General features: G+C 41.4%; 2 protein-coding genes across 6 annotated transcripts in view; both read right to left on the bottom strand.

Annotated features, from left to right (window-relative positions):
* Nucleotides 1-15,923, bottom strand: part of LOC110955846 (alcohol dehydrogenase 1-like) — a 322,968-nt gene that overhangs the window by 36,184 nt on the left and 270,861 nt on the right. The window lies entirely within an intron of this gene.
* Nucleotides 8,886-15,923, bottom strand: part of lingo2b (leucine rich repeat and Ig domain containing 2b) — a 44,678-nt gene continuing 37,640 nt past the window's right edge. For 2 of the 4 annotated variants that reach the window (XM_022198748.2, XM_051939913.1), the window contains exon 2: nt 8,886-12,264. In XM_022198748.2, the coding sequence (XP_022054440.1) occupies nt 10,353-12,221 (1,869 nt within the window). In that variant the 5' untranslated portion in view covers nt 12,222-12,264 and the 3' untranslated portion in view covers nt 8,886-10,352. Of the gene's footprint in view, nt 12,265-13,971; nt 14,340-15,923 lie in introns of those variants that run through there. The other 2 variants (XM_022198749.2, XM_022198750.2) reach the window with 2 other exon arrangements.

The following is a 15,923-nucleotide window of genomic DNA, read 5'->3' as shown; positions in this document are numbered from 1 at the left end:
ACACAATTTCACCACCGTTCACACCTCCAGTCACGTGAGTCCTGGGTTATTAATGAGCCTTGAGTCATGTCAGTTGGTGTGCAACTCCTCACAGCTCAATTAGAACTGAGGGAGTCTGGGATGGAAACTGAAATGTTGTCAACAAATCAAATTTACCTTCGTTTAAGCATTTTGATGCACAGGGCCATGACCTGAATCTCTGAGAATGTTATGCACCAGGTAAGAAACTGCTATAGGACAGATAGAGTCAGTCTATCTTTGGTATCCAGTTCTTCTGAAATGTCCAAACAGCATGTCTCATTTCAAATGCTTCCATTAGTACATTACACTTTGTAATTTGGTATAAATAAATAATTAAGAGACCAATTTATTACAAACAACTGAAAAACTCAGTAAACATACTGATGGCTTCTATCCGACAACAGTACAGTGGAATTTAGTGATCGGATTTGTCACCTCTGAACCAGGAAATATTTAGCCAGCCTTGTTTTTGAGCTGATGCAAGCATATTACAGGGCAAAACCACCAAACTTCTTATTTTCTTAAAAATTAGATTTGCAATTTTTATGTTCTAGTGACCATTGGTGTTGCATTTATGGTTCTCTCTCCATTCATTCTAATAAAAGTCTGGTCTTGTTAGCTCAAATCACTGCCTGAGGGTGTTACAAAGATGACTGCTGAGTAGCCTTTGTGTACAAAAAAACACAAACAAAGCTCTTGTACACAAGGGCTTTGTTTGTGTCTTTTTGTTACTTAGCCATTTAGGGAAAGAAGTGTCAGCCATTTCACACTCAGCTTTTACCAGATCATTTTGAGTACACCATCTTCATAGTGCACTGCATGTTTCCAAAATGTGGGTTAGATTGTAATCAAGTAGGCTACTCAAAAAATCAAGTGTAAGTCTGGATGAACATAACAGGAGACACAGTGAAAGTTGCTGTAAACTGGTGTACTTCTAATATCTGTACGATAGGCTTAGGATACTGGGAAACTAACACATATGCAAGGTGGGAATTAATTTCGTAATTAGTTTGAGCACACTTTAACAGACAAATGACTACTATCCTTTTCTCTCCCCCACTTTACCCTCACCCTGCCTGGTAGAGGCTGATGGCTGCCCTTCCTGAGCCTGGTTCTGCCAGAGGTTTCTTTCTGGTAAAAGAGAGTTCTTTTCTTCCAACTATCACCAAATAAGTGCTCAAAGCAACTAATTGGATTAGTTGAGTTTCCCTGTAATATTCTGAGGTCTTGGCCTTACAATGCAAAGTGCTCTGAGAGGATTTATATTGTAAATGGGTGCTATAGCAATCAATTAAATTGAAACTGAAATTAGAGCCTGAAAGTCACAATATCTAAATACCTACTTAAAATTCTCTAACATTACCTTTCATTAGCCACCAAACCAAGTACACAGCAGCAGTAGTAAAATCTTTGAGCGTATTGAATGGACCAAGCTGGGATTTATTACTAATAAACTTAACTTATCATTAAATGTGTTATTACCTCTCTCTAAAAGTCACATAAACGCCATGCGAGTGTTTTTGTCTCCCTCATAAAATCATACTTACTTCCTTCTGCTATCATCTGCTGCTGAGCTACAGCGCCCTCCATAATTATTGGCACCCCTGGTTAAGATGTGTTCTTTAGCTCCTAATAAATTCTTTTTTTTTCTAAATAATATAAGAACACAACGAAAAAAAAAGAGAAAAATCCAACCTTTAGTTCAAGTGCATTTATTCAGTAGGGAAAAAAATCACATATTAAGAAATAATTCTTTTACATCTAATCATGAGTCCCCCTGATTTAAATACCTTGTACAACCCCTTTTTGCCAACAAAACAGCACCTAATCTTCTCCTATAATACATTTTTCAACAATTTTCAGTGTGAGAGTTTGCTTCTGCAAAAAAAAAAAAAAAGAATTTATTTTAAGTCTTCCAACACATCTTAACCAGGGGTGCAAGTAATTATGGAGGGAGCTGTATATGGATGCTTCAGATCAAAACATTTCCAACACAGTGAAAGATGCCAAGCTGCAACTTTAGCTATAAACACAATTATAAATCTGGGGCTCCATCTGTTTTGCTTATCTAAGTTTTTACACCATTAAATGTATGATTACTTCTGCTCTGAATATGTTTTTCTTTAAAAAAAACTATCAGTGAAGTAAGTTTAAAAAGCTTTTTGCTGCTTTTTCAGTTGCATGTCAGCTGTTTAATCTCTTTTTGTTTTAATCAAGAGTGATTACAAGAGTGATTAATAAGCACTCTATCTGCAGCCGTGCCCTGTAAATGTAAAGAAGTCTCTTGTGTTGATGGATGGAGGAGAATTAGTTCAGCGACGTGGCTACACAACAGCAGCTTCTATTTTATGAGCATGACGCCAACACCAGCAAAACTACCAGCCTCAAACATTACACTTTTACAGCTCCTCTCAGAGGGCTTTCTGGGGTCCTTCGTGGCATGAACCTGCCATCTCTGCAGGCTAGCTCTATTAGCAACTGACCTTTCATTATTGTCTGTACATCATCAGTGAGCCCCAGGGCACAGGGAAGAGCTTCTGCACCAAACTCCAATATTTTTTATTGATTCGTGTTCTTATGAAGCTTGCATCAAAACAGCACAGGCGTCTGGAGGAACCAGACAGTGAAATGTAGCAGCAATAATGATTGGTAGCACAACTAAGGCAAAGACAGTTTGGGAAAAAGTCTGTGTCTTGTCAATTTTGGTTACAAGTTAACACTGAATGTGGGATTTCAGATGTACATTTTCAGATCAGGGAAGCAAATTTTCCTGCAGGTTTTGGCCAAGTCAGTCTAACCCGATTTTTGACTAAAAAAGCAACAATCAAAGTTGCAGTTAATAATAATCTCATGTGGAAAGGACAGATTGTTCCATTATTGTCACAGATCAGAAGGTCAGGAAAAGTACACCCTCGTATAAATTGATCTCTAGCATTGCAAAGCGCTTTTAACCATCCATCAGCCTGATGCAGTAGTCGGCATCATACTTTCTGGCGCACTTTGATGTATGCTCTTTGATGCAGCTGCGAAGTAGTGACGGATTCTTTATGAAGATCCTTTATGATGTGTGAAATTATTCATTTAGGGGTGCGTGGCCCTGAGTATGAACACCTCTACTTGAGTGCCACCAAACACTCAAGTGTTTTAATACACTTAAAGTGCTATATTTATTGCAGTAAATGATAGCCTTAGTTTCAATCAGAGGCGTAAACGACACTAATAACATGGTGTTTCTTTGACAGATCACTGAGTGAGGGAATCCTACATTCTCATATAATTACGCAGTGTTAACCGCCCGTACGAGCTCCGATTATTATTCTGGAAATCCAACAGCGACAAGAGAAATGAGCAAGCGACTAATAGAATCACTGCATTTTCCCTACATTGTTGACAACACTCTCTCAGTAAAAGGAAAAGTGCAGTCGAAAAAAATAAAAGCCACTTTGATCTTGCCTTGGTAACGACACGGCAGAAGCCTGAATATCCCCTGTGAGCTCTCACACATGCACAGAGATTCTCTTCACCATTAGCATGATAGCATCAAGTGCTGTCTGAAAAAGGAGCTTTCTGTTCAAGCAGCATGCCAAATTAGCATCTGTTTTTATCTGATTGTCAGGTGAAGCAGTGGAGGAGGCAGCTGTGAAGAACCACTTTTCAGTGAACCATGCTGCCTGGACGACAATGTACCGATACGACCTTCGGTAGGCCATAAAGATTTTCACCTTAACTGGATCTCAGGTCAAGGAGTGTGACACATTCCGCTTGCTTACAGGCTATTTAGGCTACATACATGCTGCAGCTCTGTGTCCCAATTCTAATATTTTTTTCCCCTTCATGTGGCCCAGTTTTGGTGTTTTCTGATCAGTGTGTGAACAGGAAAAAGCTGCATGGAGTCACAGTTTTCCAATTTCCATCTGGACCACATGGAAGTGTGTTGCACAATCAGATCAGAATATTGCAACCTCCAATAGCTTGAATACGAATACACAAACAAATGTCATGACTACACGCTGGGAGAGGAGATCTGCAAATTAAACTAGAAGATATACTGTGAGTGAACTGTGTGAGAAAGGGAATTATATATATATTTGTATTAACATTTCCTTAATTTAAAAAAGGATGTCTTTTTGTTTAAAATATGCATCATTATGGTTGGGGTGGAGGAAGTGTTGCAGTAGCTTCCTGCTTGTTCCTGACGCTAAACAGCTCCTGTGGGGTGGCAGAAACATCCCACCTCATTAGTGCAGCATGCTAGTTAATAGTTTACTGAAGATATGCAAGTAGTGACATATATTTCCATCCATCCATTCTCTATACACCGCTTTATCCCATATTTAGTGAATCAAAAGCCTGCAATCTGATGCAAAAATGGAGATTATTTCAGTGTCCCGAGCAGGTTCTGTCAGCAGGACTTCAACCTCCATCCATCCGTTATGTATGCAGAAAGTTACAGGGGAGGAGGAGGAGGAGGAGGCTGGAGTCTATCCCGGATGACTTTAGAATGAAGACAGGAGACACCCTGGACAGGTCACCAGTCTATCACAGCATTACACAGAGACAAACAAGCACACTCACATTCACACCTATGGACAATATTAGAGTTACCAATTAACCTCATTATGTTTTTAAACTGTGGGAAGAAGCTGGAGTACCCAGCGAAAAAATCCTGGGAAGGCAAAGGACGCAAACCAGAGATCTTCTACCTGCAAGACGAAAGAGTTAAACACCAAGCCACCGTGCAGCCCTCAGTAAAATCTAATCCAAAAAATCCATTTGAGATTTGAATTTTGAAGAAGAAACTAGAAGAAAATAAAATTTTAAAAACACCACAAACAGATGCAGCACCAGTTAGTCAGAGGACTTTTCACTGGCAGCTGATTGCCAACTATTCAATTCAATTCAATTCAATTCAATTCAATTCAATTCAATTCAATTCAATTCAATTCAATTTTATTTATATAGCGCCAATTACAGTCCAATTGTCTCAAGACGCTTTACAGAACCCAAATGCCTGACCCCCAGAGCAAGTCCAAAGGCGACAGTGGCAAGGAAAACACCCTTTTAACAGGAAAAAAAACCTTAAGCAGAACCCGACTCTTTATGTGGGGGGACCCATCTGCCTGCTGGCCGGGTGGGTTGAGAAGTACAGAAGAGGTAGAGAGGAACAGAGGTAGAGAACGAGAGGTAGAGAAGGGTAGAGAGGGGTATTGGGGGGAGGGGAATAGGGAACATAAAACGCACAATTTGATACATGCATGATAAGACAGATGATACATACAAAGTAGAAGCTAACATTGAAACTGATTCATAGTTTACTGTTATGATGTACAGCTCTGACAGTACATTATCTACCAGTTCAGCTACTTGAGTTTCTTCAAGCACTATAGGAACTTACCCAAAAATATTCAATCTGCACACATGGTTAATGTATGTACAGATAAGTGTAAATAATTAGTTTTCAACAAAATAACTTTTAAATGCAAATGTAACCTTCATAATTACAACTATCTTCCTACTCCAAACTTTGAATTAGAGAATAAGTAACGTCCTTGTAACGAGTGAATAAACACTGATATCAATGAAGCTATTCTAAAAATTCATAGCTGCAACTCCACCAAATTTGATGGATCAGAAGGGGCAAAGCACAACAATGCAACATTCAATCTGCCATGCTTGGCAACCTTCTAGAGATGACAGCACATCGCCTGGACTTGGAACAGGGATGTCCAGGGTGGAAAAGGTTAATCAAAATAGTAAAGTGCTTTACAGAAATGGACTGAATTTTTGTCTTAATTATAGAGACAGCTGAAGAGAGACAGGAAAGGACATGAGGCAGAGGGCTCAGGCTGGAATCCAACCCTACTGTGGTTTGGGCTCAGCCTTGTTTGCTACCATTTCATGAAATCATCTGTAGATTTTTGTTGAAGCCATTTTGCCATGATGTATTTTTACTGTACTCTATCTGAATAGAAACGACAAAATTTGAAAACAAACAAAAAAAAACTTCTCCAATGTCGCAAAAAAAAGCCTTCACTCTCACTTGAGGATGTTTTCACTTTTTCAACATAAAAATTTAAAAAAATCCTATTGTTAGGAATAGAACTGTTAGGCCTGCTGAAGCAGGCTCGAGATAGGGCCCCTCCTTCCCTGTGTTTTTCTTTTCTTTCAGGTGCACTGGGTGCTGTGGCAGAAGGTGAGGCCAATCTCTGAGGGCAATCAGCTGAAGCAGGAGCAGGTCCACCAGTGCCACTCAACTCACCTTGCCTCACAATATAACCAGGCTTCAGTCACCTCTCAGATGCCAGATTGTAAACTTCCATTGTCAGTTTTCTGCACATGGTTTGTTCAGCTTTTTTCTCTCTATGGAACCTCTAACTCTTTTTTGCTTTTTCTCAGTCGCCCTTCCACCTGCTCTGGCTCACTTTCGTCTGGATATCTGGTTTTGTCTACAGCCCAAACCCATTTCTCCCTCTGGACACATCGCCTGATTTATCTCCGTCATCTTCAAGGCTTCCAACCCCGTCAGCCTTCCCCTGCCGTCGCAGCCCCCTCCTCAGCTCGTTGGACCCCCAGCCCCCCAGTTTCCCTATACTCTGGTCACAGTAAGCCATGCCTCAGTCAGAGTGGTTAATTGTTTATAGAAGCCCAGTTCAAGAGAAGTTGTAGAATTACAGTTTCATAGTTTTGAGATTTGTCCTACAGTTGTCGTCACCCCACGACTTCCTTAGTTTAGCCTGGAGCATTCTTGTGCTCCTTTTGCCTTGTTTTTTTTGAGACCCTCCTATTATAGTGTCCTTGAGTATTTTCCTCACTTTGTGCGGTTATTCTTTTAAGCTGTTCTTTGACCTTAGTTATAGTTATCTCCACAGTTATAGTTCCTTGTATAATTCTAGTTATAGCAATTTGCTCGACCTTAGTTTTAGTATTGTTTATGCACTCTGCATTCCTTCCCAGGTTTTACCTGCTGAGGGTTTGTTTAGAGTGTTTTTATTTTTTGCCCAGCCACTAGGGACACCATAGTTTCCTACAGCCCATTGAGTTCCGTGCCCAGTTCCTGGGATTTCCCAATAACTGGGAATTGTAGTTCTGTATCCTAGCCTGTTGTGAATAAATCATTGTCACCTGTCTCTTTAGCTCTTTTCCTGAGCTCACTCTACAAAAAAACCTAACAAGAACTTGTTCAAAAAAAGGTTTCTCTGAAGTAAAACAACATTCTCTCAAATTACTGTTTTTGTTCAATATCAGTACTTTCCTGAAGACCTCTCTCCATTCTTCTCATAGGTTTTCTGGTTGTTTCTTCTTCTAGGTTTCTTAGTGGTTGGCAAACAAGTGGTTTATTATAGCTATGTGTGATGTAGTGCCACCTTCTGGTGACAATATATGGCCTACTTTATTTGTGCCAAAACAATTTAAGAAACCAAGTTTACATTGCATTTGTCTTTCAAAATGTTTTGTGTGTTGGTTTCAAATTTGCTACACGTTTATATGGAATCACAGCTTCAAAATGGTAGGATTTGGCATAGCTCCAGCTCAAAATATTTTCAGCAGTTGGTTATCGGTGTGTAAGAGACCGCAGTCAGTATGTCTGCAGATGTCCTAAGAATTTAGGCCCACCTAAATACTAACATCTTCATGCTAACATACAATGTCGATGTTAGCAGGTGTAACAAGTAGAGCCAAAGCTGGTGGGACTACCATAGTTTTGTGGGGATTTATTTAAAATTCAGATATTTTTCCTCAAATTCAAACTGTTTAGTTAAGGCATCTAGATGGTGCAGGTAACTGCAAGGGAAAATGTCATGGCAGTACATACAGCTGTTAACACATTTCACAAAACGTCAACCTCATCGTGGTGCTAGAGGAAAAGTCAAAGGAAAGTCATTAGGGTTTATCCTCTATGGACAATGGATGTTTGTAACGAATTACATGGTGACTTTTATGAAACAAAGTGATGGGCCAATCAACCAACCAGCACTTGCGTGGTTACAAGTGTGATACATAATAGGGCATTGATCCAGTGTGGGCATGAGTGTACAGTTGGCCAAGTGCTATGTTTGTACCGTAGACTGCAAATAAAAGATGGACGTCGCTTGGAGGTTTGAAAAGTGAAGTCAATGTGGGATTAAATAAGTCTGTATTCTTGCTAACAGCCAGCAGGGTGTGACTCCTCTGGTTGCAAAAAAAAGAAGTCTGATTATAAAGAAGCATGTCAGAAAATCAACTTTCTTCTTATTTGATCTGTTACCTCAGCAAACATTTCACTAATGAGTTTATGGTCTCAGTTGCTAGCTTCAAGTCTTTTTCAATACAACATGGTGTAAGATTAAAGTGGATGATAAAAGATGGGGCTACCTGTTGACAAGTTGCTGCTCTACTAGCAGGCTTTTTGAGTTCTCAGTCAGATCCACCCTCTGCTCATTATGTCTGGTTTCAAAGTAGGAAATGCCAAAATCAAGGCTTTACAAAAGTTTTCTACAAACAAGTGGTTGGCATCACATTGGCTTTGTCCATCTTTTATTTACAGTCAGTGGCTTTATTGTGCATGGTACATGCTGTAATAGTGTTGTGTGGATCAGTCTGAGCCACTTTGTTTCCCATTTACAGGCAACAGACCATGAAGAAATGTTAACTGAATTTCACAAATTAGCATTTGACAAATTGTACTGGATTCGAATCATTAACTTTACCTTTAAAACATTACAACCAAATGTTTACATATGACATGATATAAATAGCTACAAAGCTGGACAATGTCATGACTGTGGATACCTATATGATATACATGAGGTAATATACAATAAGTAATATTATAAACAAAAAGATGATTGTTCAGTCTGCAAAAATGTGAACTGCAGGAACTCCAGTTTTAGGGGTATAATTAAGATTTATTTCCTTTTGAAAATATACCCATAAATTTGTCATATGAAAACAATTATACAACCTTGAACATTTTATCACAACAGAATCACACAAGTTAACACCCACGTCCCTGCATTACAAAGAATTGCCCTTAATTAAGTTACTGTATTTTTTCTAAACATTTAAAACATTTTCAACATAAAAGAAAAAAACCCCTAAACAATACAAGATTTCACGACAACTTTCAAATTACCATCAATTAAATACCCAGAGAACCCCTTGGTAACCCCAGGAAAGAATCCGGACTCGCTCACTTCAAGTGGTGCGATCAAAGAAAAATGGGAGAGAAGAGGGAATTCAACCCATAAATCTGTGAAGCTGAACTTTGTCTCGTCACAAAGAGGGTACTGGCCAGTAAATCTTTGCCATTGTGTCTGGTCACTGACTCTTTTATTTCATATCAAGGGATTTGTCTGGCAGGAAAATCTGCCCATGATTTATTATGTTATAAAATGGGTTTAACATGCCATTTCTATAGCTGGAAGCTTTTCCCGAGCAATAACACAATTGTCCATTGCTGTTTCTCAAAAAACGTCTTGTTTTGCTGGAGAGTGAGCTCTCTGGTAAAGACAAAGCTCTGACCTCACACTGTAACTACATCTCCTTGAGTTTAGAAAAATCCGCATCTAATTTTGAAGTCATTCCAAGGGGCACATTGACTTGTTTCAAAAATTCAGCAGCATTTCTTTTAAATATGTGATTTTGCATACAAACATAGATAATCCTCTGTGTTACTCAACAGTGACCGTACTGTTGTTACAATGATAGAACAAGAACAAAGGCCTGGAACAATGCTTTGGACCCTATCATTCACTTTAATTGTTCTGTCCAACAAGAAAGGCAATGCGTGCACATGCACAAAGAAACACACAAATGCAACATGCGCACACTGATGCACGCACACATACACGCACACGTGCACACATGAGCACAACACACACCTTTCATACTGCAGCTAAGATGGGTAATAGACAATTTAGTCCTGACATGTCGCAACGATGATAGCTCTACTGCCACGCAAAGATGTCCCCTGTCTCTCCCAGCAGCTCCCTCCTTCACCTCGATGTCACGGTGAGTCGACAACATCATTACTCATCACATCACCACTGAATCACATGCCTAGTGCAACACTATATCACTCCCATATTGATATGTTGGTTATAGAAGTATATTCAGTGTACTGTATGAGAACATTATTTCATATAAACACGTCCACGGTTTCATAGATCACTTTTATATTCACATGTCCACTTTATCACTAGATCACCGCCATATCGACACCCACTATAATAGTACATCACTTTCGTTTGTCACAAATCCACTGTGTCATAGAAAAAGCTTTTTTTTTTTCAGCTGATATGTGTGCACTGTGTTGTTGACATTGCTATCGTGTCTGTCAGTCTGCATTATTTTCAAATCATTTTCATGTTGACCCGCCTTGGGCCACTTGTTTCAGACACCTCTGCTGAAGCCCCATTGGACTTACGAGGGACGTACTCAATATCAAAGTTGCTCTTATGGCGTCCTTTCCCTCGGCTCCAGGCAAATAGAAGCAGGAAGCAGAAGACAACCACACCTAGGAAGGACAGGCAGCCCATGGCTGTAGATATAATGATAGTTTTAATATCAATAGGAACTGTCATGTTGTACAATACTGTCCCATTCCCCCATGTGCTGTTGGAGTCTGTCAGATAATTTGAGCTCCTGTTGCTATAGTGAGATCTGTCCCCAATGCCCAGACTCTTCACAGCTAAAGAGGCCGATAGGCTAGCGTTGCCAGCAGGGTTACTGGCAATACACAAGTACACCCCGCTGTCATGCAGCTCCGCTGCCTTGATCTCCAGGGTACCATCTGGTTGGACCTCCACCCTACCGCTGCTCTTAGCTGTGATGTAACGTCTGTGAGGTGTAATCCAGACCACAGAGGGTCGAGGTGCTCCCTCTGCCATGCAGCTCAGGCGGGCAGGCTGACCCTCATCAGCCATCAGCAGCTGTGTCGTGTTAGGTCCAATCCGTGGTTTAGTGCAGGTCATGTACCTGGAGACTAGCGGTTCCTTCAGGTCACGGAGAGTTTTCCCCAGGAGGTGCTCAGGTGCGCTGCACTCTGGCTGAATGTCCAGAATCTGCAGAGATGGAGGCTTGTGGCTGTTTAGCAGCCAAAGCAATCTGCAGTCGCACACTAATGGGTTTCCACCCAGACACAGCCTCAGCAGGTTGTCTGGTGAGGCAAACACTCCCCTCTCCAGAGAGTCCAGGCGGTTCTGTGACACATCCAGTAGCTGTAAAGATTTGAGGCCCATAAAAGCAAAAGGCTCTATTGAAACCAGCTGAGCCCCTTGAAGGCGGAGCTCCAGTAGGTGTGGGTGTTGACCTAGCTCTCCCTGGTGGATGTGCTGGATGCGGCAGTAGGACAGGTTGAGGTGTGTGAGGTAGGGCAGGTTGCGCAGTGCTGTGCCAGGGAAGGCAGATAGGTTAGTGTTGGTTATGAACAGCGTTGTGAGGTTGAGGCCGTGCAGTGAGAGGGGAGGCAGTGTGTCCAGCCAGGGCCAGAAATCAATCTCCAGATGGCGCAGACGAGATAGCCTCTTAAAAGAGAAAGGCTTAAGAAAACTAATGCTCAGGTAGCGCATGCGCAGATCCATCAGACTGTGAAGATGAGCCAGAGCGTCAGTAGGGACCACAGTCAGATTGGAACGTTCCAGAGTCAGACTTTGAAGGCCAAGTAATCCTGTAAAGGCCCGCTGAGAGATGAAAACTAGTTCATTATCACCCACCTCCAGGGATGTCAACCTGCGCAGATCTTGGAAGGCATGGTCCAGAAGAACCACCAGGCGGTTGTGGCTGAGATCAAGGCGGGTGAGGTTGGTCAGGCCTGACAGCACACCAGCAGGAACCAGCTGAAGCAGATTACTGCGGAAGTTAAGAGAGCGGAGAGCAAGCTGAGAGCGAAATGAACCAGGCTCCACCACACTGATGAGGTTGTCGCTTAGATCCAGGTCCTCAAGCTGCTGGAAAGAAGAAAAGTTGTCCGGTGTGATGATGCGTAGCTTGTTCTTACTGAGGTCCAGGACACGCGTCTCTATGGGGATACCTTCGGGGATGCTGGGCAGCCGCTTGCGGTGGCAACTAACCGACTTGCTTTGGGCAGAACACTCACATCGGGCGGGGCAGCTCAGAGCAGAGCTGGCCAGGAGAAGCAGCAAGGCCCCGCCCAGGAAGAGGTGGCAGTGGTGCGGGGCTGGATGTCGCATGTCTCTTTTACCCACGTTGCCCTCTGTCATGGCACAGCTTCTCGTCCATACAGAGCACCATCACGGACAAGTCCTGCAAGACACAAAACATGAACAAGAAACGTGTTAGAACACTCTTCACTTAACTCCAGCTGTCTGCACCTGCTCCCTCCTCCCACCTTCTTACATTATCAACCTTTTACACTTTAAACTACTGAGCCTTTTTTTCCTTTAATAAAATGTCCTTTTTCCTGGCAAGGTGGATATGACGGAATTAATTTCACAGCAGGGCGAGACACAGCAAGAAATATCGAAATATCAGCTGCAGAAAAATGTTCATCACTGTGTTAGCACAAAAGGTTGCAGGCTAACCGGAGATGTTTTATGAGGATGAAGATGTTTCAGCCCTATGGCGAGGAATGACCCTCGTTAGAGTGCAGTGAGGCTAAACGCCTGTGTGGATTTGTTGGTGCTGCATGTGTGCTAGTGTTAGTTTTGCTTCATATGTAGATAATGGTGTGTGTGTGTGTGTGTGTCGAAGGGGGTAGGGAATGGAATATGTGGCAAGTATTCAAACTAAAACAAAAGTAAATAGGAAATGAAATGACAGCTTGTGTTTGCTTTTATAATTGAACCCACAGAGTTTATAGCTGCGGCTGCCAGCACACATAACCCCACCAGGATGAATAGAAACAAATATATATGACTTCTTCATAAGTCATCAACACAATGAGTCATCTCACTGGCTTTTTACTGAGTTTCTATATTCATCACCATGTATTCTTCTGTTATTTTTGTTCTGTTTTGTGTGCCTGCATTTAATGAGGATCATAGAAAATGAAGATTGTCCCTCATCGTGTTCTCTGAGGTTTAACATGAAACATCACAAACATGTTGTGTTCAAACATTTTTTGTTTCTTTTTACAAACACCCCATTTGCATCGCTGCTTTATTGTTCTTCTGGTTTCTGTTCTCTGCTTCTTACAGATTCTTCCTTCTTTATGTCCTACATATGTGTAATATTTTTATCCCAGCAGTGTCTCATGCTAACTCCATGTGATTTTGTTTGCACGTTACTTTGCAGCAGCTCTTTATGCAGATCTCTACGGCAAACATATTCACACCTCATGGTAATATTGGTTGTAATATTAAATGTATTGCCATGGCAGCATTTTCTGATGTGCATGACAGTATACCTGAGCTATGTACATATATATATAACATAAGGTAATTAGTCAATAAAACATGTAGTGATTATGTGACTCATTTTCGCATTTATTTCTGTTTCTGTAATTTCTTGGACATCTTTTTCCCCCCATCCACCAAGTGAAATGTGACACCAGTTTCCAGCCACAGCACAGGGAGAAGGGTTTGTCAGGGAAGAAGAGACACGATAAGGTAATGAGGAGCCGAATACAGAGTTCAGCTGTAAAACATTACGGTCTCAGAGAGCCTCGTCTCTCCACAGCTTGAGAAGACACAGACTTTGACAGAAAAACACCTTCCAGCAGCCACAGGTTGTTGAATTGACAGATGGCTATGTAGACAGAGAGACTGACCATAATTGCCTCATTACCAGTCCTATCTGCATTCTGCTCATGGCTATCTTTGCCAATTAGGTGTACAAAACGTAAGACACATCTGTGAGCATTGGAAATTTGAGTGCATCATAAAGGCAAAGAAAAATGCAGGAAATATAAAAGGTGTCTTTAAAAAGCTTTTTGACTGCTTGAAGAGCTCGTAGCACAGCAAAAAAATCTGCCAAGGTAAGCAGATGACGATCACACAGACAGACACATACCTTACTTTGATCGTGAAGTGAGTGGCATTCAGAAAATAGCTGAGATGAGGCAGAAGGAGCCATGCACACTCACTCCTTCTCTTTCCCACAGCGCTCACCCCTCCGCCCGGCTCATCAGCTGCACTGCTCGCATCTCCATATCTCTGCCTTTCTTTCCCCTCTTCTTCCTATCGCTGCTTTATCTCTCCGTCCTCCTGTTCACACATCCTCTACCTAACTCCTTCTCTCTCCCCGGTCCTCCCTGGCCTGGCAAAAGCCCCAGTCCGTTCATCAGTGCCTGTAGGCTGGGTTTTTATCGATCGCAGCGCAGACACATCAGATGCCAGGAATGTAGCCTTTAACAAAGAGCAGGCCGTTGCCACAGCAACTACAAACCCTTACTCCCATCCGCTCTGTGTAGTCTGCCAATCAAATTAATGAAAAAGGAAGGATTACAGTAAGGAGGGTGACATTTTTTTCATATCCATTTCGTGCTCGCGCTGAAGCAACATACAAATTGAATAGGTACATTCCTAGAAATTCTGTTTCATTGGTATAGCGGAGCCCAGGTTAAGGTGTTTCGGAGCTGTCACTCTGAACGGCGTGCTATTTGTCGACCTGTCTTGTTGCCCATCCATCTGGTGCTCTGGTAACTATTCGTGTCTACCTTATTACCCATCCACAAGCTTGCCTCTGTCTTTGTGTACTTATCAGTCAGCCGCTCTTCCACCCTGCCTCTCTGTTTAATAATTACAGTCCAGTTGTCTCTTGCTGCAGTGGGGGAACTGGTCTGGTGGTGTGTCAGAGAGTTGTGTGTTAAGCAGCGTGCCGTCTTACCACGGCTCTGCTCGAAGAGGTGTTGTGCACACGAAAACACCACCACAGCCACCTTCTAAGTTATTTAAGCTTATATCACATGATAAAATGGCTGTTGTTTTATCCTTGACCACTTAGATTTTTCTGCTTTCTCCACAGTTTAAATGGTAAAAAGTTCAATTGAGGAGAATGTGGTGCATTGTCGAGCTGAAATCCTCCTAAAATTAAAGCTGACATATTCACTGTATCTTATCATAACTCAAAATCTGTGCAGATCTACGTTTCACAACACAGACACTGATGAAATAAAGATAATTCCCCACAGACTCTGAGCCACTTCCTTGGATTAAAATACTATTTCAGCACTTGCACAGGTGCATAACCTTGAAAAATGATGTAGCTTTAATTCTCCTGAAGACCAGCAGTCTGTTTGATGTCCCAATCCATATCTGACACATGGAGTCCACTGTCCTCCAGCTACCAGCTTCCTTTGAATTTTCAGTTATTTGAATTTAAGACATGTTTCATCTCCAAAGAATGGCTTAATGGACAATAGACAGTGTGTAGTATAATATGACAGAATGTGGTTGTTTTAGTACACAGTTGTTTTCAATCAATTTTGGACACTCATGAATAAATATCTAACAAAACACGGCAAATCTCTAAACATTTCAACATCACTAAATCACTACTTCAGACTGTGGCACATTTAAATCAATTATGTGAGGTCATTGCTGAAACAATGGTGGATTCTATAGCCTCTACATTGCTGTGTATTGAGCAGCACCTGGATAGATTTAGCCACAAATTAACCAGCGTGTTTTCATGAGTTCTCTGTTTTCTCAGCAAAAAGCTTTTTCAGACTTTAGCAATGACAGGTGGTGGAAGGCAGATGGGGAGAAAAAAACATTTCCAAATGTTAAAGACTTAGAGGAAGCTGTTGGGTTCAGAGGAAATGTGGTTCCAAATTCAGGAAACACAAGTAATTCTCAAAAGACTAAATCTGTACTCTGAGGTTCATTGGTTTGCCAGAGAATAAACCTGAGTCACATGTCTAATGGTGAATTCCCATACTTAAAAGAGTGACTGAATTATGACCTTTAAAGCTGCACTAATAGTTCTAAATGAAAGAAGAATTTATGTATGATATTAAAGGA

This window comes from Acanthochromis polyacanthus, chromosome 1, assembly GCF_021347895.1.
Source record: "Acanthochromis polyacanthus isolate Apoly-LR-REF ecotype Palm Island chromosome 1, KAUST_Apoly_ChrSc, whole genome shotgun sequence".
Lineage (NCBI taxonomy): Eukaryota > Metazoa > Chordata > Actinopteri > Pomacentridae > Acanthochromis > Acanthochromis polyacanthus.
Note: the sequence above shows the minus strand (reverse complement) of the source record. Positions and strands in the feature narration are given on the sequence as shown.